This window comes from Candoia aspera, chromosome 13 (assembly GCF_035149785.1).
Source record: "Candoia aspera isolate rCanAsp1 chromosome 13, rCanAsp1.hap2, whole genome shotgun sequence".
In the NCBI taxonomy this organism is placed as follows: domain Eukaryota; kingdom Metazoa; phylum Chordata; class Lepidosauria; order Squamata; family Boidae; genus Candoia; species Candoia aspera.
This window is the reverse complement of record NC_086165.1, coordinates 16,287,854-16,311,603: the sequence shown is the minus strand read 5'-3', so window position 1 is coordinate 16,311,603 and position 23,750 is coordinate 16,287,854. Positions and strand designations below refer to the sequence as shown.

The following is a 23,750-nucleotide window of genomic DNA, read 5'->3' as shown; positions in this document are numbered from 1 at the left end:
GAGCCTCTGGGGCGCATCCAGGTGGGATCTTCGTGAGGGGAAAGGGACGCTTGTCCCGCTTTAAACTCCTCCACCAATCAGCGACGCAAGATTTCCCCTCCCTTTCCCCCCTCCCCCTACTATTCTCTCTGCGGAGGAGGGGGTCCACCTTGAAGAGGCCTTTCGTCATCGGAGGGGCCGGACAACGGCTGCGGGAACGAGAGCGCGAGAGCAGCTGCCCGTGGACCAATCAGAGCCTGTTACGCGAGTCGTGCCAGCCAGCTCAGTGCAGTTGGTTTGAAAAAAAGAAAAGAAAAGGAGGGGGGCGCCGCCGTTGGTGCACACAACGACGAAACGCGTGGGCGGAGGGAGGGGGAAACAGAGAGAGGAAGAGAAAGAGAGAGAGAGAGAAGGAGGCGAGCCAATAGCGAGCCGTAGCCTAGGGACAGGCGAGCGCGAGCTCGAGCCAGGAAGGCGGCCAATGGGTTTCTGCAGGCAGGCGGGCCAATAAAGAGTCGGCCAGGGCGCAGGCGTAGTGGCGGGAGGCCTGGGCGCGCGCCGGCCCTGCCCCCTCTCCCTCCCTGCCGCAGTAGTGGCTGAGGGAGCGAGGGCGGCCATTTTGGGAGTCTGGGCAGGGGCGCGGGTGGGGGAGGGGAGGAGAGGGAAGCTTCGCGGAGAGACGGCGAAGACGGGCAGAGGCTTCCCTCACACACACGCTCGCACACGGCGCAAGATGGCCGGGGAGGCAGCCGCTTTGCTGGCAGCTGCGGCTTCTTCCCCCTCCGTTCTCGGGGGGCGCCTGTCCCGCCAACCTTCCCGGGCCGGGAGCGGCCTCAGGGGTGGGGGCTCCGCTGGCCAGGGCTCCCGAGCAGGGGGGAGGGTGTCCTGTCCCGGTTGAGAACGCGACGGGCGAGGCGAGCCCGCGCGGAGAGAGCAGCCGCTGCGGCAGAGCAGCCTCGGCTCGCCCGCCCGCCTGGGTGTCGCCGGTCGGCATGCCCCGCTCGGCTCGCCTGGCTTTACCCCTCAGGACGGTGAGTATCGCCTCTGCTGCCGCCCTGCGAGGTCCCTCTCCTCCTTCTCTGCCCCCCCCCTCCGCCATTGTCTCTTTGTCCTTGAGAAGGAAAACAAGATGTCCTTGGAGCCGCCTGGGAGACGGCGGGCGGGTGCGGTGGGGGGAACGTCGGCAGTAACACGGGTACCCTGCCTGCCTGCTTGAGTCCCGCGGGAAAAACCCGGTTCAGGCGCCTCGAAAGGGGAAGGGGCTCCCCCAGCTAGAATCGGGGCGCCGAGGCTTCCCGCCGTCAGGAGTAAGACCTGCTCTTCCAAGGTGGGCGTCGAAGGGAGGAAGGAAGCCCCCTCCCGGTCCCTTCCTAGGATTGGGGTTTTCTTGCAGAAAGAGCCGGGGAACCCCCTTCTCCCCTAGTCTTGGAGTGGCCCCCCAACTCCAGTGAGGGAGGACTTTAGAAGAAGAGGGTTTGGTCCCAGCGAGGAGATGGGCGAGAAGTTGGGATCCCTCGTTGATCTTGCTGGGGTGTCGTTTGATGTGAATGTCCACATTTGTGGTTGTGGATGTTCCTAAAACGAATTGGGGGGTACAGTGAGGGGATTCTAGGGATAAAAACAATTTGGAATTCAAGGTTGGGGGTATTAAAAAGGAACTGGCTTTTTCTTTCTTCTCATCGTTGTAAGGGGTTGTTAAAACTTCCTCCGGTTCCGTTTTTTAGAGAGTCCCTCAGTTTGAATTGGGGGTTCCGGATAGATTCTTGGTTAGGTGCAGAGCCTGACACTCAAGGAGGTTGGTGTCAAACCAGAGCCGCCATTGGAACTGCAGTTTTCCTCCTTTCTTCCCCCTCCCTTACCCAGCAGAAATCCAGGGATTATATGCCCCACCACCACCCAAATATCCAGGGTCCATGCAGTTCTTCCCAGTACAGATTTGCAAGGTCTGTGTGTGGGATTTCTGTAAAAGATTTTCTTAGGAGAATAAATAACTGAAGGGCAGGTATTTGAGGATAGTTTGCTATGGAGCTACATAGAGGGGGGGTCTGCAGCAAATTGGGACAACACCCTCTTAAAATATTTGGGGCAGGGAAATGAAAGGTATACTGTGATTCCACATACAGTATGTCTGCGACAAAGTCTCAAGTTCTTTAAAGAGTGGGTGTCCTCCATTGTTACTGAAAGGGGGAAACAGCCCTGTTTATTTTTTTTGTAAGAACAAAAGACGCCATGGCTGTCACTTTCTCTCCAACAAATTTGTTTTTCTGTATTTGGGTGTTGGCATTTAACTCTTTCTAAACTAGGTATGCGGAAAGAATTTACAAACAAGACTGTTTACTTTTTTGGTCAATGATACAAAATTAAAAACACCTTATCCAAAAAGAAAGATGCTAATGATAGTTTAGGATGAAACACATGAGGTTCTTTAAATACATGCATCTTTTAGAAGTATACCAGTTATATAATTGAGTAAGCTAAATTAGAACTAGAGTAGATAATGAGTGAAAAATTAGTTATATGTAATGTATTGAAGTAAATATGAAAACAGTTTAAAAGTCGGAGAATGCATTTTTTGTGAAGTGTGGTATTGAAGTTTGAATTTTCTGGCATTTTTCTTATACAAACAAATTTAATTTTAAAACTTCTCTTCATTAATCTATAGTAAAAGCTTAAATAAAATGCTTAGTTAATTTTTCATTGATTTCAGGTCCTTAATGTTTGGAACTTAACTGTTTAAAATGAACATTTGGACAATAGGCTGTTCACTTTTTAAATTCTTGTGTTAATTAATTTGTCTTTGTCTTAGTGTTCTTATTTTCCTGCTGGATTAATATGTAGTATTTCTTAGACTTGCAGTCCTGTTAAAAGTTTACCAGATAAGAAAGTTCTAGCATGGAGCAAATATTTGCTGTGTTTTAAAAACGTTAGCAGATATTGTTAAAATTCTTTGGAGACATAATGGCTTCAACTGATTAAGCAACCAAAAGCTGTGGTGAAACATTTTTTTAAAAGATTCTGTATTGAATAAGTAGTTATGAGGTTTCACTGAAGCTTTAAAATTATGATTATGGATTTCAACATCTTCTTAAATTATTGGAAAATAATAATAAATCAATTGTTAAAATAAAGCTAAAAATGGCCAAGAATTTTTTTACATCAGTTCAAGAAAATCAGGTTAAATTGAGGTGTAAACGTTAAGGGAGTAAAATTTGGATACTTCTGGGGACTATAAAAACTTCACTCTCATAGTGGCATTACAAAATCATCTCAGGTGGAATCTCAGTTAAGAGATAAGTTTAATTCTTAGTTTCAACCAGACAGAAATATTTTAAATGTGTGTAATCTTATTCTCAGAGAAAGCTAAGCATATTTGGCTTTTTTCTCATACTTGCATGAATATTGGTTTTGGGATCTGTTACGGCACTTCTGTTGTGTCTTCCCCTTAAGAGGTGGTAAAAAAGACTGTTAAGCAGAAAGCTTGTAATGCTTTTATTATAGCCTATGAGAAACTTTAAGAAATAGTGCTTAACTATATAGAAAATGCTGCCATAATTTCAAGTATTTTATTTAATAGATATCTGCATATGTTGAGAGAAAACATTTTTGATTAATCCAAATATATTTTTCTTTAGGTGTTCTGTGAATATTTGCCGCTTCAATAACAGATGGCTTTTAAGAGCTGCCCAGAATTTTTGTAGGTAAGAATTAACTCATTTTGTTTCTCAGCTTTGAGTAAACTTGTCCTTCATATATAACATTTACCCTAAAAAGAGTAAAATTGAAACTTCAGCGTGGCTATATTTAATTTAGCTGATCATAGTTGGAAAAAAAGGGTGAATTTTATGTATTTAAAAACATCTGCTTAGAAGAAATCCTATTGATTTACTGGTACATACCTTCTAAATATCTGTATTGGAGAATATAAGGTTGCAGTTGAAACTTGCCTGGGGAACTTGCATATAAGTAAATTACTCTCATTTTCAAAATACATATTTATGATCAAGTTTCATACTTATCACTGGAATGAGAATAAGAGTAGTCTTGACACTTGTACAAAAAGGACGATCAACTTAAATCCAAAATGTGCATTCTGCATGCTTAGAAAATGTAAAAATATATATGCATGTTTGAGGGATGACTTTTCTGTAGCTTTTCCGCTTTAAGTCTTTTGATGTCTATGTTGAATGCCATTTTTGACTCATATATGTTCTTCTTTAAAGATTTCCCTGACGTCTAATAACTAGAAGGATTCAGATGGACTTAAAGGAGAACATATTTGCTATTTCAGGTATTTTTTAATTTATTCTTATTTGAATAATGCAGATGCTTTACATCTTTGCTTCTTTATAGCCTTTATGTCTTTAACAGAATCTTTGTTTGGAATTTGAAATCGCCTTCCAATCCTTAAATGTAAAGGCTAGTATTTTCAATATTACTACAAGCTGCGGTTACATTTTTTTTGTTGTTGTTAAAAATTAAATCTCTTAATACTTCTAGCGCTAGGCATGAAATTAACAACAAACATTTGGAAATGATTATTTTGCTATTACAAAACACTTAAATGTTCAATGAATAGCATATATTAATCTAAAGTTATATTTAATTTTCATGGACGTGTTGAAATTTTAACTAGACTTAGCCTGTGTTCCTAAATACTGTGATAGTCCCAATTCTCTGATTGCTGATTTCAGTGTTGTATCAATTTATTAATTTATTAAATTTTATATTAAAAGCCTGAAGTCACCATGATGAAGTCAAGTTTGTTCACAGTCATTGACTTAATATATAAAATGTATCCTATAATAATCTCAAGTACATTTTTCTTTGCATAATTCCTTTTGGGGGAGATGGGCGGTAGCAAAATTTGAATAATAAATAAGTCAACATTGAATAGTAATTGACTGTTGATATGAGATATTGATAAATTATGAGCACAGGAAAGTGGTGATAGAATTCAGTCATAGAATTTTGACTCTCAATTTGGTTAACATTTGAAAAATTAAAAAATAAATAAGTACTTAAGATTAGTGTTTTGCTCTCAAATTGATCAAGCTTTAGATAATTAGCTGTTTAGATTTTTTTTTCTGTATTTACTAAAACTCAATCCTTTTAAGTTGTTTTAACTGAATGATGTTTTATCAATGTAAGATGCTACCTTCACATGGTGAACCTGGCTTTATTCATTGCATTTGCAGTAAGGGCTAGTTAGTAATATAATAGTGAAGTATAAATATAGCAAATTATTAAACATAAAATACTAAGAAAAACAATGCAGTCCTTTATTTTACTAGTAAATAATTTCTGCAAAGGAATTAACCTGGTTAGACTGCATTTCAGTTTAAATGATTTTAAGAATGAACAGAAAACTGGGAAAAATTATCCATTATGACATTTTTAAGACAAACTTTATAGACATATAATAAATTTTGAGAATAAATAATTCACATGTTTATACCCTCTTTTCTCTTCTTCAGAGTTGTAATACATGCCCATTACACATCACCATTCAGGCTAGGATGAGGGAAGATTTAAATCTAGATTTTCCTGCTACTGCACCAGATAATGTTGAAACATTAAGTTACATCATTTTAATTGGTGGTGACCTTGACGTATTTTCTTTTGACAAAATTCAATAGTAAATCACCTTCTAATTTGCTTTGTAAATGGAATATATTTCCTATACAACTGTGATGATGTAAAAGGTACAACAGGACAATTCAGTATCAACAGTCAAAGGGATAATACTGCATGAATTTAGTCATTCAGACTGTACTCTGCTAGAGCCAAGGAAATTACAAAATCTTAGATCTTACATAATTCCCTTTAGAATTGTGGATCATTATAGCATTCTGGGTTAATTCCCTTGGCAAGTACTGTGGCATTAAAAAACATCTGGGCACTTAGCAGTTTTTCTGTGTTCTAATTTGAGGATAAGTATCAGTATATGAAATGTTGATGTTTATAGCATCCAATAGTTGATAGCATAACAAATTCTGTTTATTGGAAAGTCTATGAATGTGCCAGTGCTAAAAAAGAAATAACAGGGTATGAGAAATCAAAATGCTAAGTAATTCTACCAGCAAGGCAGCATTTTACTGTTGTATTTCAGTACAGGCATGTGAATTTCTGTTTCTTATTATGTGTTTATGAAATTTCTTAATTTTAACTGCTCATTATGTTTTGTGTGCAAATATTAGTTCATCTCCAGAAAATATAAAAAATCCCATTTGCAGCACTATCTGTAATGTGTATTTTTGAAAAAATCATCTACCTTTATGTGCTTCTCCTGAAGTTTATTATATAGTCCACTACATGTTGAGGTCAGAATAATAAAATATTTCAGTCTCTAAAATTAAAACAATGAAAAACAAAGAGAACCCCCCCCCCGAAAAAGCTGGTTCAGTATATCTGTTAAATTTGCAATGTCCCCCAAAATTATTGAAGGAAATCACATGAAAGAAATAGGTTATCACATGATAAATACTTAAATCGCTAGAAGTTCAAAAGTTTATCATCTTCCTAACATGTATCAGTTTCCCATCTTCCATATTAAGTTTCAAAATTGTAGACAGAATGTTTCATACCTTGGAGACTCCCTGAAGCTGATATGTTCTAAATAGTCTACAGTTCCCAAAATTGTCAGTTACTATGGCATGTTAACAATTCTGGTACTTTGAAGTTAAGAATTTTGGTCCAATACATACAGAAGTTCCAAGATTGCTCTTGGAATTTAGCAATAAAAATACAGGTTTATTAAACTCATTCTGAATTATGAAGGATGTTAAATCAGTGTTGTATAACTTCACAGACTCACATTTGGTTGATAATAGACTCTGGTTAGCTTCCTGGCCTTTTTTCCTCCTGGATAATTTATTCTGTTACAGAACTTTAAATTTTTAAATTTAAAAAAATTAATTTACAGAGCTGGTATGGTGTGATTAAGGTGTTGGACTAGGAATGGGAGACATAGGCTCTAGTCTACCCTCAGTCACAGAAGCTCATTGGGTGATTTGAGGCCAATCTCACTCTCTCAGCCCAACCTGTTTCAGAGAGTTGCTGTTGTGGGAACAAATAGGAGTAAGCTCTAAGTACTCCGCCTTGAGTTTCTGTACAAAAGGCGAGATACATGCCTAATAAACTTGAATTGATTACCTGAATATACATTATAAAATATTTTAAATATTGATTGGTTGCAGTTTAAAGTCTAGCTGCAATGTTAAAACTTGCTCTGAAAGTCATCTGTATGAAAAGTAGTCCCAATACTTGCACAGCACTTAACATTCATAATCCATCTGTGTTTGCACTTTGCTATTGTTCGAAGAGCAGTTGGGTCCCCCTCTCTTCTTAAGAAAAGACCATAAAGGCAGTGGGCCTTGTATTAGGGCTGCTTTATGATTCATCATTAATAAGATCATTGTACTTTTGATTAGTTTCTAGAGGTAGGTGGGATTGATCTGTGATAATATATTTTTTCTGCTGCTAGATAACAAGACAGGAGAAAGGTAAAATAAGGAAGTCCTTAATCTTGATAATACCCACAGACTTTCACAAAAGAAGCCTATCATGTCATAAGTTCATAGTTAAATGTAGTTAAGTCCCTATTTGAGAAAACAGGAAAGAAGAAAACATTGTTTTTTAGTCTTGAACGTATTTATGGTAACAGCACCCAATGAAATCACACCTTTTCTGAATAAATGTAGATAGGATTTTATTGGTGGTATACTAAATTAATTTATTAAATACAAATTGTTTATAAACTTTTCTCTCCAGATACATTGAACTGATTCCACAAAATACCTGATGCTGGATGGCGTACTGGTAAGTTGCTATCTCACTATATAACTGTGAGTGCTTTTGTAACTTTGTTTTAGCATGTTTTGTGGAAAAGATCTTAAACTGTGAAACTATGAATTAAATGAACCATGCATCCAGGATAATTTTAGTAGAATCAAGCAGTAATACTCTTGGAGGAAAATACTCTGTGCTACCATTAGGAAAATTGTATGTTTTAAAGTTTTCCCAGATAGCATAACAAAAATACACCCTCCTGAATCTACCATTTTGGAGAGAAGGGGTCAGCCTATCCTTTATCAGTACATTTCTTTTTTATTGGCTGTCAGTTTTTGTACATAAAGTGTGCTAATTTTTAGCCTAAAGTAGTTTGCTTCAAGAAAAGCATTACTTGGTCCTACTGAGTGTACAAACCATTTGAACAAGTTAATTTTGAGAGTAATTTGACATAATAAGTTGCAATCTAGCGCCAGTTTAAAGTTGTTGAAAGGTCCATTCTAGCATACCCTGGATTGTCCGTAGTCATCCTATTGCACAGGGCTGGAAGTGAGCTTTAACACTCACTGAGATACATAGAATCCAAAGCTACTACTTTTCAGAGTGCTGCATATTGCATATTTGTGATCATATAAAAACTCTACAATGCTATCACTGCAGTAACACTGACATTTTTTTTAACATACTGGCTTGTTTTTTTCCCCAAAATCTATTCAGTGATAGAAGCAAGGCCATGTTAAATAATACAAAGTTTAAGAGGTTTGGGTTATACTTGTCTCTAGTCAACAGAACCTGCTGATCAAAAAGTATACTAGTGTTTCAGGATACAACGTATAATGTGGCATGAAGGTAGAATTATCAGTGATGAATACTTGGGTTCTAGGAAGATTCTTCTTTAAAAATCAGATCATCCTCCTTGAACAATAATAGCACTTGAGTGCAGTAGCTACTTCAATCTGTTCTATTGAGCAAACGGTTTTCTGAAGTGATTAACTACACTGAAAGAGCTAAGTTGGGTAATTCCTCCAAAACCTTGCATTTGAATCAGTATGTTGTTGTGTGATGAAAACATTTTATTTATTTATTTATTTATTTATTCATTCATTCATTCATTCATTCATTCATTCATTCATTCATTCAATTTGTCCCCGCCCATATCTTCCCATCGGGGGACTCTATATCAGCAGTTCCCAACCCTTAAACAATCCCAAGAAGGATAGTTAACATGTTTTCAAGCATTCTGTTGTTATATTTATTATTTATGGTAAGTTTGAAGACTTAAAATTTTCAGTGATTTACCCTATGTCTTACCTAGAATTCTCCTGCATCTCACCTGTGGTATGTGTAGCAGTAGTTGAGAACCACAGTTTTGTATGCTACATTGTTCAGGTCAGCTTTCCTCAACCCAGTTATGATACATTGGTCTGCAGTTAAAATACAGTGGTGGCTATGCTTTCACTGATATAGAGAGCACTAGTTAGGAAGCAGTGCTTCAGACAAACAACTCATCATGTGATTTAGCAAGAGCTGTTGTACAGAAATTGTTAGTATGGTATCATCATTAAGCTTTATTTGCTTAACAACAGGATGCCACTTCTGAAAAGATCTAAGACACAGGAGAGGAATATCCAGTCCTCCAGTGTTACTGAACTACAATATTCACATTTGGCTTTGCTAGCTGGCCTGATGTGAATTATATGTCAACAGCATCCCGAAGGCCACAGTATCCCAAACTCTTTATTTCATTATAATTAAAAGGTTGTTTGAAAATCGCATTGACTTTAGCATGATAAAGTCACAGCAGTAGATCTAGAATTATAAATGCGAACTATAATTCATGATATCACACATCTCCCTTAATCAATTTTGTTGGGAATTCTAATCCAAGATGATGTAAACCATATAATAATTTGATAGATGAGAAAATTATCATCTTCAGACTAGTACAGCACACTACAAACAAAACAAGAACTAGAAATATTTGCAAATCCAAAAATTTGACTGTATGATCAAATCTACAGGAGTACACATTAAAGAAGACAGGAGAAACTAGTGACAAAAAATGGAAGTGACCTCAAATATATTTCTATGCATCTTCAACTAAAATCTGTTTATTTTCTAAATATTCCAGTCTATTTAACTGAAATGTGGTTAAATAAAGATAACAACAATTGCCTGTGTCTACGTGGGGTCTTCTTCCCATTGCACCCTGATTAATTTAAATGCTGAGGTTCTGTCATAAATGCTTTTTATTTTTTTGCTTCAGAACTCCATAACCAGCATTTTACAGACAAATGTTAATATGAATTAAGTCACATGTGGCCTGAGGCCCCCAAAACATATTTTACCATGAATTCTTAGTCATATTTTAGCTGTGGTGGACAACCAGCAACCATAGAGCACTGGCCAGTCCTGTTAGATCTTAAGTAGTTGATGTGAGTAAAATGTATCCCTTAAAATGTGTCCTATACCCCTTTGTAGCACAGAATTTCAGGAATGCATATAAAGAAGTGGAGGTTAAGATAAGAAATGCTAGTTCCTTGGCCATAAATTTAACATGATGCATGTGCATACACATCCATAGTGACAAAAATATAATAAATTATCAAATGGTAGACTAGGTAACCTTTCATCCAACAGAGCTTGTAAAAAGGAAATAGATGGTCCTTTAAAACACAACCTCAAAATCAATGTTTCCTCTATTTTCTTTTCCTCTAACTGTTCATTGCCACATTTGTCCCACATCTCTTCCTCTTTTTAACTTTTATCTCTCTGGGACAGATTGTTTGCTCCCTGTTTCTTAGTCTGCTCCATTTTGAGATTCTTACTGAAGAACATTCTATAGCACCCATAGTTCTTCAGAACCACTGGCAAAACCTAAATGAGTGTTTTATCTCAGTGCTTTGCAAAAGTGGTGATTGGAGTTAAATTTGAGCCTTACTTTTTTTTCCCCTGAGAAAGACTTATTTGTGCTAATTAAAAATTCTGAAATTCTTAAAATTGTCAGATTTTCTAAGCAGCAAAGAATTGGGATTTAGATGATCTCATTTTTAGGAAAGTGCATATTAAATACAGCTTAGAATACTTGGTCACATCCATTTACATTAGTTAATTTGAATCCTTTGCCCTTAATTCATAATAACGTCTATCGTACTATTGTTAATTTGTTGAACAAAGCTTTAAATCTTGACACAGTGCTTCATCCTTAACAGTACTACATGTGTAATTAACTCCGTATTGCATTATCAGCACACCTAAAGAATTATAAAATTGAAGCATTAGAGTATAATTTATGAAAGAATATTTTACGCAATCAAAAATTTGTGGAGTTAAATAGAAATAAATTTATACTGGGGGTGTCCTGACGTGTTTATTCTGTTGTTACTTGTTACACAATCTGTTGGACCAGTGAGGTTTATAAAGTGAAAGCAGGTAGATCTGTTTTGAAGAGAATGTTCACTTCTGTCATTTCCTTTTGGATTAATAAGATTGAGTTATGAGAAGAAAATGCTAGTTAAATTCACCTTTATTTTTCTTAAAAGGAGAATGGCAACTATTCCAAGCTTTGTAGTTATTTATGCCTGAGATGTAAATTTGAGAGTCCAGATTGTTAATGCTCCATGTACATCTGGATTGTGGTGTTCTTCATAGAAGTAGAATGGATGTAGTGTCATTTGTGGTACAGACCCTTCCTTGGATTGGACCCAATTATAGAACATAAGTAGTCTATTTCTGTTGATAATTATATTAAAAAAGGTTAACTTGGATGTTTTGTGGTTGAGCTCTTTATTTAAACATTGGAATATGCTATTCAGTCTTTGGAATAATAAATGAGAGAAACTATCAGGTATTCTCAACTTCACTTTTTAGGTAAATGTAGGGCTTTCCATTCTTCCCCTTTGATCTTCTTTTGCTACCACCAAACATTTTGCTGGATATCTAGTCACTGCAAAAGCTAAATGCTTGATTTTGACTTGGGTGAATTTTAATTTAACTTATTTTTGTTGTCAATTTTTTTTGTTTGAAATGATTGGAAATAATTTATATATTAGCATGGGGTGAGGGGAAGAACTAAGATGGATACAAGGAACCCAAGCTTCCTTTAAGATACTTGGTTGCAGCAAAATGGTGGCTTGACTTTTGGTATGCTGCTGCATTTACAGTACAGTGTGATAATGGGTAGATGTAAGAAAATGGAAGGTTTTTGATATAGCCAACCAAGGGATGAGACAAACTTAACATTTAATGTTTTGAACCAGTCACTACAGATCTCCATCCCTAGCCTAAATTTTTTTATTTGCTAGCTACATTCAGAATGGTATCATGTGTTAAACTAAGCTGCAGTTGGATATATTAGTTCCAACTTGAAATAAACCATTCCCTAACATTTCCAGGTATTAAGTGACCAGTTATCCCTCACAGTTTATCGGGATCATTAATGTTTTGCCAGTGCCTTTGTGAGGAAGAAATTTGTTAAATTCTGAAGCCTTTTTGAAAACACAATTTCAAGAAAATGTTGACCTGAAATACATCTTAGACACTGATTTTAGCAGTTCTGCTGAAATTCTCCAATAATTGTTAGGTATTCCACAGAAAATATCTCATCCCTCCAAATAAGCATATTTGATGCTGTTTCATCTGTTGGATCCTGCCCTTAGAGTGAAATCAGATGGGGATAATTAAGACCTGGTTAAGAAGGGACAGGAAAATATTGAGGCTACAATGTCAGTTTGATTAAAAGAGCCAAGTTAGTTGTCCACATAAAACTAAACATGAAATAATGTAGCTTTCAGCTGGTAAGGCATAGTTGGAGAGAATAAGATCATTTATTGTTAGGAATTTTATTAAATTGTAGATAGATTTTTTCAGTATTTCTTATATAAATCAAAATAAAAGAATCTTATATTGGAGATAAGTAGCCCTAAACCAAGCTGAGAGGACTTTGTATACAATCAGTTCTATTTTCTGATAAAGTTACTTGGTTAGTACTTTTCCTTAGTGTTTTTTGGATACCTGTTAAATTGTTAGCAGAAGTATCTACTGGTTTCACTAGTAGTGCTTTATTTCTTGCAAAGGTAATATATTTTCCAATGCTGAAGCCTCCATTTTGCTTTTTATTGTTGGCCATTAAAATTCCAGAAGTAATACCTGTTAGCTTTGGAGTTCTCCTAAGCTAGATTCAACAGAAAGCTTAAAAAGGGAAATGAACTGCACATTAATATTACTAAAATATTACTACTTATCCAACAGTATTAATTTTGATATTGCTTTAGCTTTTTAAAAATATGTTGAAAATATTTTCAAATATGCTCAGATATGACAGTTAAATGTTGATTATTTTAAATTTAAGGATAAAATTACCTGCATTCCAACAGCATTTTTCTTTTAATTTTTTTTTATAAAGAGTCCAGAGAAAGGAAGAAACTCAAAGGGAGACTACGATTTCCAAATCAAGATGGCAGTTCCACTGCTGAGAGGTTGAGAAAGTGAACTAGTGCATGATTGCTGAGTATATCCATCCAAGACAGGGATTCTTTAGCATGGACTACGATGTTGTCTAAACTACAGAAGATTTGGGTTAATTGTAATCTTATAATTCTGATTTTTTAAAATTGTGTGTTTCCAGACTCTTGGGATTAGCACTCAGTTGGGGATGAAGGGCTGGAATGGGCTGACCAAATTTTGCAAACCAGGAATGTATAAATATGTCTGTCCCCTATTTAATTGGCAGAAGTGCATTGCTATTTAAATGGTTTAAATAAAAGTGTTTTTTTCCATTTTTATTCTTGTTTGTCGTCTTTCAGGCTGAAAGATTCTTATATGAATTGTTCTGTTGTTGATATTGATGAGAACTGTTTGATTATTGAAGGAACTCAGTACTTTCACCAACTATTTCAAAACTTCAAGCGATTCTTTAGTTTGCCTGTTCAATAAGATTATAAATTTGGAGGGGTTTTTGTGTTCTGTGTTCCATAATTGTTATTAATGCTTGTATAATGTTGGAATTACATGTCTGCTTAATGTTGGTTAAATGAAGATGGGCATTAGTAAAACATCAGTGAATTGGTCCAAACAGTACAGTACAAATCTAATGATGTGTCCAGTGGACATACGGATGGACACTGTGCTCAGGACCCTTCTAAGGCTGGTTCAATATTCATGTACCTAAAACCTGACACCTGCTTCTCTGAATACCTGTATACTTATATTTCCTCACTGTTGCATGTGGGTATAGTAACTGATCATACATAACAGAATGTTACTTGGATTACTGTTTATACAAGTGTCCATAGCATTCATGGTGTTGCTACATTGATGCTCTAGTTAACTAACAGTAGTTGGATAAAGAACTTAGGCAAAATTTTAATTCAGCTGTCTATGTTCTCCATGAAAATGAATCTTACCATTTTTACTATGTTACTAAAATCTTTTTAACTTTCCATTTTAATTGCTGCATACAAGATTAATTTTCTTAGTGATATACTGATGTACAAAATTATTGAGGGGAAACTATATCTAAAGTATAAAATTAATGTTCGATGCTGACTTTATTAACAGGTAATCATGCTTTTGAAGTAAATGTTGATAGTTGGCCATTTAAGCCATCTTTAAATATGTCTGTTTGCTTCAGTGGTGGATTAATTCTACGCAAAAAACCAGAAATTCAGGCTAACAGAATTTCTTTTATATCTAATTTTGTTTTAAAAACTAGTATGAATAATGGTATTAATTGGCCAACTTCCCATATCTCTGAAATTGGGCAACTGTTTTCAGTACTTTGCTATCAGGTTGTTCACTTAAAACTGAGTGATGTAGACCTTTTTTGGACTGAAATAGTGTGGAGAAATGGCAACTGATGACTACTATAAGTATTAGAATTTGTGACTCATTTGACTATCTCTGGCTCTAGGTCAAGACCTGTGTCCAAATATTAAGGGTCATGATAAAACCCCAAAACTGCAATCAAGTATGGAAATGGTTGAAGAAGGAATGCTTGTTCTGTCTTTGCCCATGAGTTGCAAGCAATTTTGTTAATATTGATATTTGGTGCTGAGATCCAGGTTGGGCTGAAAAATGTTTATAATTCAGCTATGTTTAAATAAACATCGCAAGACCAGGGCTCTGGGTTTATTTAACAACTATCTTTATACAGAATGATTTAAACGCAATGGATCTCATTTTGCCCCTTCCAGATAGAACCACTAGGGAGGCGCCATTGAGTCTTGAGGGGTTGATAGTAATACTTTGTTTCTATCTGGAATTATTCTCCTATAATTAATGGTTTAAAGCCAGTAGCTTCCCATAACTAACTAGAACCATTGAAGAGATCATTTCTACTGAAATTACCCCTTGGGGTGCTTGCCAACCCAATAGACTACCAATGCTAATCCAGGAGACCCAAGTCCCTCTTCCTGTCCTCCAAAATGGCTCATTGTACCACCACTTCCTGTCCAGGGAGGAAGTAATTTTAGTCCAAGGACAGAAATCTAAGCCAGCCCTTTCCAACAAAAGCAACCAATAATTTCTCTTTTGGCTTAGAAAGGGTGTCTGAACCAGATGGAGTTAAGTTGCCCCCTCCACAGAAGGGAGTTGGCTGAAGATAGTGGTGATGGGGAGTAAGCTCCCTTTAGATGGAGGCTCCCTTTTTTTTGGGTGGAAATGAAGGGGTGGGTCTATGGTACATCACCTGAGTTGTGGGGTAAATGTAGAGAGTGTCAATCAAAGGCAGAGCTCAGAGCTGGGAAGAAAGCTCTAGATGGCGGCTGTGCCTTGGAGAGCGCGCTGAGCTTCCTGCCTTTTTTTTTTCCTCCCCTCCGCCACTTTTGCGCAACTTTGTCTAACTTTTGGGCGTCCTCAAGGGGCTCCTGCGGCCCCTGGTCTCTCGTGGAGGCCGGTGCAGGGGGGATCGAGCGTTTTTCGGGCAGAAAAGGAGCTTTGGGGGACTCTCTTCCTTCGCCTGGTTAGAAAGAAGCAGCCCAGGTCGTTGTTTTTCCCAGCTTGGAAGCCATGGCGTACCTCCATTTTTGTGCGCTCTCCTAATGAGCTTTTCCTCCGGATCTTTTTTTCCCCCCTCCTTTTATTCTTTTATGGCTTTAATGATTGCCTTTGGCGATTAAACGAATGCGGATCGTTTGGGATTAAATTCGGATGTGTTATTTTTTAAAAAGAAACGGGATTTTTTTTTTTCTGCGTTACCTTTGAAATGTTCCGAAGCTAATGTTTTCCCACGACCCGAAACTATTATCGGGTTGGACCTGGCGCTGGAGCCTGGATCAGGTAGGTGGGCGATGATTAACTATCATTTGAGAGGGGGTTTTGCCCTTTTTCATTACTTTGGATCTTTTTTTTCTCTCGACCGATTTGAGCGATCCTGGAATGACGCAATAAAATACCGAGAATACTTGCTTTCAGGGTTACTTCGGGAAAGTTTGTAGGATGCTCCCCAGGGCTGTGTTTCCCTCGCGTTTTTTGTTTTTAAATGATAAATATTTTAATTTTTTTCCGTGCTGTTGTCCCTTCTGCATTATTGTTACAAGAAAGCTTCGCAGCGTCGGGACTTTTTGTTATTGCTGTTGAAACCTTAAAGTGGGAGCTTACCTTTCTTTCAACTTTTGACAGTAAATACCTGGCCACAGGACTTCAAAGCAAACCCAGCCATCCCTGTACCTTTCTCTTAACATTTAAGAATTTAAAGATGATGAGAAATACGGACAAAAGCCAAGGAGAGGAGGGTTCAGTCCACAGCCATGCATCGAGGTATGAGCTCTCAACTTTTATTTTGTTTTTTAATTATTCTGAGCACACTGTTTACCTTTTGACAGCCTTGGGTTACATCGGTACATAAGAGAAATAAATATATTTCAGTGCTTTTGATTCTTTTCTTATGAAATGACCTTGAGACTGCTAATATGCCACACCCTATTTTTTTTTTTTGATAGCAATTTCTGAAAGTTGTGGTGTGACTGAAAGGCCCCAAGCTCTACTTAAAAAGTAAAGCACCTTTACACAGATGGAACCCTGTATATTATGCAGTTTCAGCTGCTAAATTTTGCATTTTGAGGGGTTTTGTGCTGTGAAAAATGACCTTGTTCTCACTGCTGCATTGCACCATTTTACATACAAGGGATTTTTTTCTTTGAAGAATTTGTGGAGTCTAAACTTCAACTGAAGGCCTGACAGAAGCCTGATGGTATTGTAAATCAGAAACTACAGAAAGTTCTATGAATGAAAAAATGTTTATTTTAAAATAAAAAGAAGAATCTGTGTGTTTGCCTGGTACTCCTTGCTGGTATATTCAGTTTGGGCTAATGGAACTTTGATACTATTTCAGCATTTTAGGATATTTTGATACAGTATTTCCAGATTTTCTCATTGACAGGGATTGCTATTATTTTACAAAAAGATGTTATCTAAGACATAATTTCTTGGAATCTTAGTTTCTGTGTATTTGTAGTTTAAATGCATATTTTGGTGCTGTGTATATGTATGTTGATATTTGGAGGAGGGCAAAGCAAAAGTAAATTTATTGTTTTTTCTATTACATTGACCTTACTTTGATGGAAACTAATAATTATCTTGTGAGGAATATAATACTATTTTTTGAAATGTATTTATTGATCTTTTCCTGGTTTGTTCCTTGTATCCCTTTTCAGGTTTTGAAGATTTTTATAATCCTAAAATTAACTTGTACGTTCTTACAGTTGTACATACCTGATACTTTATAAGGTCAGGTTCTCAACGCATTCTGTACATTACCGTTTGAAATAATGCCTTTTGTCAGGAAAGCCTTTGACGTAACAAATGAGATGGAAGAGGGCACATAAAATTTAAAATCTATATGGATTTGCCTGCAATTTTTGGATGTTGGAGAAGCTGCTTTGGTTCCCACATAAAGGCATAAGGGAACTTGGGGCTTTTTATGCATAATTTTGAGATCATCGAAGCTCAACTCCAAAAGATAGTGTTAAAATTCAAATTGCTGACTTTGTTAAAAAGTTGGTTTTGAAATTAGCATGCTAATATCCACATTAAAAGAAAGGAGTTCATACTTTTTCACAATTTGAACAAGGAGATTCAACATTGATGAGAACAGCTACCTATTGAAGAGAACAGAATTGAGTTGAATGAAAAGAGATTAGATTAAGGAGCCCTTTCACCTTTTCCCCTCTATTCTCTTGGGTATATTATTTGCATAGCATCCACACTTGAAGTTTTGCTTTCTTGGTAATAGACTATGAGTACTGCATAACGCAAAATGTTAACACCCAACTGTATTAAAATAAGACTAATTACCTTGACACCACTCAGCTCATGTGAACTGTGAAAGCATAACTGAGCCTTGTTTGAAAGATTCTGTTCTAAAGCTTATTTTCTGAGCTGCAGGTAGTCTTAATATTGTAAAATGAACTTTTTGGGGGGATGTGTTTGTGCAGAAATCGTTTTAGAAAGGCATCTTGGAAGTTCTGTGTACATCATATTTGAAACTTCCTGTCTATAAGAGTGGGGGCAGAACAGCACCTAATCCATTTGTGACATCATTTGTTTGGGAGATGGGTGTGTGATTGGGTGGGGGCAAGATGTATTTAAGAGATGGATGGGATGACTACAGATTTTAGAAGAAGAAAAACAACTTTTCTTTGCCCCTCATTTCCAAGAAAAACCATTCCAAGTGCCTCCCTTGCTTATAAATACAAAAATCCATTGTACAGAGAACACATGTCTCCTGGGAATATTTTGAACACATATGCTTTATTGTTGAAGCAAAAGTTGCATTGACTCCTACATCACAGCTTCAAAGGATAGATCTGACTAATGGTGTCTTGAATTAGTATTCAAATAGTGCTAATGGACATTATAGCTTGTTGTATGCTTCACATCCATGTTCAGCTACAACTTGGTATGATATAAATTGTCAAAATTAAGTGGTTTTATGTAATCCTGGAGGGCTTTTTTTTAAATAACTGACCAAGCCCAAACCTTTTCACTTAAGTGTAAATATAGCAGAAAGGTACTGTAGATGTTGCAAATGAAATGTCTGAGATGGTAATGATCCACCTAGAAAGTTGAATTTTTAAAAGTGATGCATTGGTTTTCTTCCATAACAGAATTTATGGTCAAGATGGAATGTACCCAGTAGTTTGAAGTCTTTAAAAAAAATGATGCAAAACCACCACCCAACATGAGCTGGTTCAGGGATGCTTTATTAAAGCCATGTGAGGTCTTGAACACATTTGTACCATTAATTTATTAAATTTCTATACCACTTTGTAGCAGTGCTTTTTCTGAGAGGTTTACAATGTAAAATGTACAGTTAAAACATAGTAGCACTGTTAAGAATGGAAAGGCAATCCCAACTTAAAATTTAAATTACTGGAGCAGCCTGTGTAGGGGGCATGCCCCAATGGGCTGGGCTTGTGAGTAGGCATGATGAGGCTTGGTGTGTAAATCAAGTTTTTTTAAATGAAGATTTTCACCTTTTCCTAAAACCAAGGAGGAGAATGCCATATGCATTGTTCTAACAAAGGGGTTTGTAAATGAGGGGCTTCTGCTAGAAATATATACCTCAGATATTGCAGGTGCTGGGGGGAAATGCCCACCCCATGTTTCTGTAAAAGTTAGGGACAGAAATTCTGCCCAAGCATTAACCCCAGACTCATTCTCACCCCGAAAAATATTTTCTCAGCCCTAAGTCTGAATTCAGTGTGGATTTGCAGTTAGCATGACTGGCCTGGGCTATAATAACCATAATAACCAATTCTGGGTCAGCTGCCTTGGACTGGGCCAAGTTTAACATTAGAAGGATCTTCCCTTAAGCTACAGGTTATAGCAAGGATAACCGTCATTCTGCCTTTGTGTGCTTACCCAGCCAACCCTGTGGAATGCTTTGAAACAATACAGGGTCAAGCATCGTTCCTGCTAAGCATGCTCATCTACCCCTACCAGTTGAGGTCCTTGGGGTGGTCTCCTTTGAGCACTTCCCCCTGCAACACCTAAGTGGGGACTGCATTCATGCAGCCCTCTGCTCACACCAAATGCTCAGCTAGTGGCAGCCATTTTATGAAGCACCCTTGCATAAAGGAGGATCTGAAGGGGAGGCGAAGAATAAGGGACGGAGAGGGTAATGTTGAGACTTGAGGATTTCTGATGTTCTGCCTGAAAGCAGCTGATTCTCAGGCAGCGTGGAATAGATGGACGGGAGTGAAATAATAAAGCATTAGGCATTGTACTGCAGGTCTGGATTGTCACAAAATGGCTGTTCCTTTGTGCCGCAGAGCTGACAGACACATACTGCATTGCACTGTGTACTCTTTTTTTTTTTTAAAGGGGGGGGGAAACCTCAGCAGGAAGTTGGTGGGGAGTTCAAAGGCCATCTTGGGCTGGACGCAGGCAGTGGTTGGCTGCCGTCTCGCTTGGTAACAGGCGGGCCCGGAGCTGCTGGAGCCCTGCCTTCCGGATGACGTTGCCTCCCCTGCGCCGTCTCTTCCAGCCTCTCTCCTCCTCTTGCTGGAGATGCCTTTCCGCTTGCTCAGGAGACCAGAGAGAGGATGAGTGAGCGGCCGCCAGCCGCCGTGTGCTTGCAAGCCGCTGGAACCACAGTGCAAATTTCTTTGACCCCTCTTTTGTCTGGGGCTCCTTTGAAAGCTAGCCCTGCCCCCATTAGCTGCCAGATGATCAAGCCGTGGTAAATACAGAAGGATTGTGAAAGAATGACACAGAAAGTATATAATTGCCAATCCTGTTAGCAAGTTCTGGAGAAAGCACATCAGCGTATTTACCAACAGTGTTTACACAATAAAGAAATGGATTAGAATACTTGAAGACTGGGCTTCGGAAATGCCCTTTTCTCTGTGGCACAAATCATTTATGAAGGAATAATAGAAGAATTGACATAGACACACACACACACACAACCTTGAAGTCTTAGCCTGTTTAGTGCTCAAAAGCTTTAGCTACAATTGAGCCCATTAATTTCTGCACAAGATTTCAACCTGTGATACCTTGTTCTATCAGGGATGCTGGTCTAATTTGACATCTCACTGGTCTGCAAGTCAACAAGGTCCACCACCACCCCTTTAGGAGATTTACTATAATAGGGGCTAACCTTTTTGTGTGTGGCTGGGGGGAGGGAGGAAGATTTACAGTATTGGTAAACCTTTAACCCTGGATTTCACAGGGTTGAATCTACTGAATAGAGAGGATGGATTTCATTCCCTGTAATCTTGAGCACCTGGATGGCTGTGTGAAAGTTCAAATGAAACACAATTTACAAATAGATTAAATTAAAAAGAATGCTTTGCAGTCAAGGCTGCTGGTCAGTTGTACATTTTATCTTGGGAGCTCATTGTTTTTATCTGAGAGATTCATTTGACACTTGATATGTAGCTCTTTTTAATACTTTCTTTCACAGATTTCCTGAAAGAAGCATTTGGGGGTCAATGCTAGCTCCAGTTAAAGCATGGTCTTGTATCAATCTGGTGGGGTTTTGATGCTTGACATAAGGATTATAGTAATGCAGTATTTAGTATTGTCTTCTTGCTACTTCCAAAGTATTCTGTCAAATTGAACCACAGTGTTTCTACAGAAATGTTGAATCTTTGCAAAAACTGATGCTTGCAATGCAACAGATCTCTTCCTATGTACCTCTTAGAGAGTCTGCAGAAAAGTTATTTCATTTAGCTAAGATGTATGAGTTCTGGAATGCCGAAGGACTAGTTTTATCTTTTTTGTTCTTATGACTTCCCCATTGTTACCTTTGTGAACATTCAGATGTGATTTATGGATAGTCTCATTCGTTCTGCTTGCTTGTTCCGGATTCATGCTAATCATAGGAGCAGGTCAACTGCTGAATTTAATTTCCTAAACAGAAAAATAGTCTGCTCTACATAGCTTCCAAATGAACTTCAGATAATATAAGCTATATTAATTTTCAAGCCACGTGTTATACCATAATCTCTTTGTTATTCTGGCTGAAGGTGATGGGATTTGTAGTCCAGCATGCATGGAAACTTAGAAGTTGGGAAAATCTGTTCTAAAGTGCAGATCTTTCTCTTTTCACTGCATCTTAGTTTCATCTGCTTTGTACCTGTTTCAATTGTGACTTTTTAGAATTACATTTCTTTCATTAAAAATTGATTTTTCTAAAATGTGAACTTTTTCTTTTGGTGGAGCTGGGTTTTGAAAGCTCTACAAAGAGCATCTGTATTGCATAAGATGGTTAGTGCCTTTCAGACATTTCGGTTTACAGTTTCCATGTTGCCCTGACATGGATTGTGCAGGCCGTGACTGATGGAAACTGTGTGTAAATTATCTGAAGGTTATTAAGATGCCGGTCTTAATCCATATTGCAGGTGCTTCATTATGAAAAGGTAATGGGTTGCAACTATGTGTGGATGGGGTTCTTACCCAGTTGTTGTTGTTTATTCGTTTAGTCGCTTCCGACTCTTCGTGACTTCATGGACCAGCCCACGCCAGAGCTTCCTGTCGGTCGTCAACACCCCCAGCTCCCCCAGGGATGAGTCCGTCACCTCTAGAATATCATCCATCCACCTTGCTCTTGGTCGGCCCCTCTTCCTTTTGCCTTCCACTCTCCCTAGCATCAGCATCTTCTCCAGGGTGTCCTGTCTTCTCATTATGTGGCCAAAGTATTTCAGTTTTGCCTTTAATATCATTCCCTCAAGTGAGCAGTCTGGCTTTATTTCCTGGAGGATGGACTGGTTCGATCTTCTTGCAGTCCAAGGCACTCTCAGAATTCTCCTCCAACACCACAGTTCAAAAGCATCGATCTTCCTTCGCTCAGCCTTCCTTATGGTCCAGCTCTCGCAGCCATATGTTACTACGGGGAACACCATTGCTTTAACTATGCGGACCTTTGTTGTCAGTGTGATGTCTCTGCTCTTAACTATTTTATCGAGATTTGTCATTGCTCTTCTTCCAAGGATTAAGCGTCTTCTGATTTCCTGACTGCAGTCAGCATCTGCAGTAATCTTCGCACCTAGGAATACAAAGTCTTTCACTGCTTCTACATTTTCTCCCTCTATTTGCCAGTTATCAATCAAGCTGGTTGCCATAATCTTGGTTTTTTTGAGGTTTAGCTGCAAACCAGCTTTTGCACTTTCTTCTTTCACCTTCATCATAAGGCTCCTCAGTTCCTCTTCGCTTTCAGCCATCAAAGTGGTATCATCTGCATATCTGAGATTGTTAATGTTTCTTCCAGAGATTTTAACTCCAGCCTTGGATTCCTCAAGGCCAGCTTGTCGCATGATGTGTTCTGCATACAAGTTGAATAGGTAGGGTGAGAGGATACAGCCCTGCCGTACTCCTTTCCCAATCTTAAACCAGTCCGTTGTTCCGTGGTCTGTTCTTACTGTTGCTACTTGGTCGTTATACAGATTCTTCAGGAGGCATACAAGATGACTTGGTATCCCCATACCACTAAGAACTTGCCACAATTTGTTATGGTCCACACAGTCAAAGGCTTTAGAATAGTCAATAAAACAGAAATAGATGTTTTTCTGAAACTCCCTGGCTTTTTCCATTATCCAGCGGATATTGGCAATTTGGTCTCTAGTTCCTCTGCCTTTTCTAAACCCAGCTTGTACATCTGGCAATTCTCGCTCCATGAACTGCTGAAGTCTACCTTGCAGGATCTTGAGCATTACCTTACTGGCATGTGAAATGAGTGCCACTGTTCGATAGTTTGAACATTCTTTAGTGTTCCCCTTTTTTGGTATGGGGATATAAGTTGATTTTTTCCAGTCTGATGGCCATTCTTGTGTTTTCCAAATTTGCTGGCATATAGCATGCATTACCTTGACAGCATCATCTTGCAAGATTTTGAACAGTTCAGCTGGGATGCCGTCGTCTCCTGTTGCCTTGTTATTAGCAATGCTTCTTAAGGCCCACTCAACCTCACTCTTCAGGATGTCTGGCTCTAGCTCACTGACCACATCGTCAAAGCTATCCCCGATATTGTTATCCTTCCT

The 23,750-nt window shown here is 38.2% G+C and overlaps 1 protein-coding gene across 2 annotated transcripts in view; it reads left to right on the top strand.

The window, feature by feature from the left end:
* The first annotated feature begins 624 nt into the window (after positions 1 to 624).
* CHD2 (chromodomain helicase DNA binding protein 2) overlaps positions 625 to 23,750 on the top strand; it is a 95,993-nt gene continuing 72,867 nt past the window's right edge. Inside the window, exons 1-6 of one of the 2 annotated variants that reach the window (XM_063313928.1) lie at positions 625 to 1,010; positions 3,612 to 3,677; positions 4,200 to 4,267; positions 7,750 to 7,797; positions 13,172 to 16,044; positions 16,387 to 16,524. In XM_063313928.1, the coding sequence (XP_063169998.1) occupies positions 16,463 to 16,524 (62 nt within the window). In that variant the 5' untranslated portion in view covers positions 625 to 1,010; positions 3,612 to 3,677; positions 4,200 to 4,267; ... (1 more) ...; positions 13,172 to 16,044; positions 16,387 to 16,462. Of the gene's footprint in view, positions 1,011 to 3,611; positions 3,678 to 4,199; positions 4,268 to 7,749; positions 7,798 to 13,171; positions 16,045 to 16,386; positions 16,525 to 23,750 lie in introns of those variants that run through there. The other variant, XM_063313925.1, reaches the window with a different exon arrangement.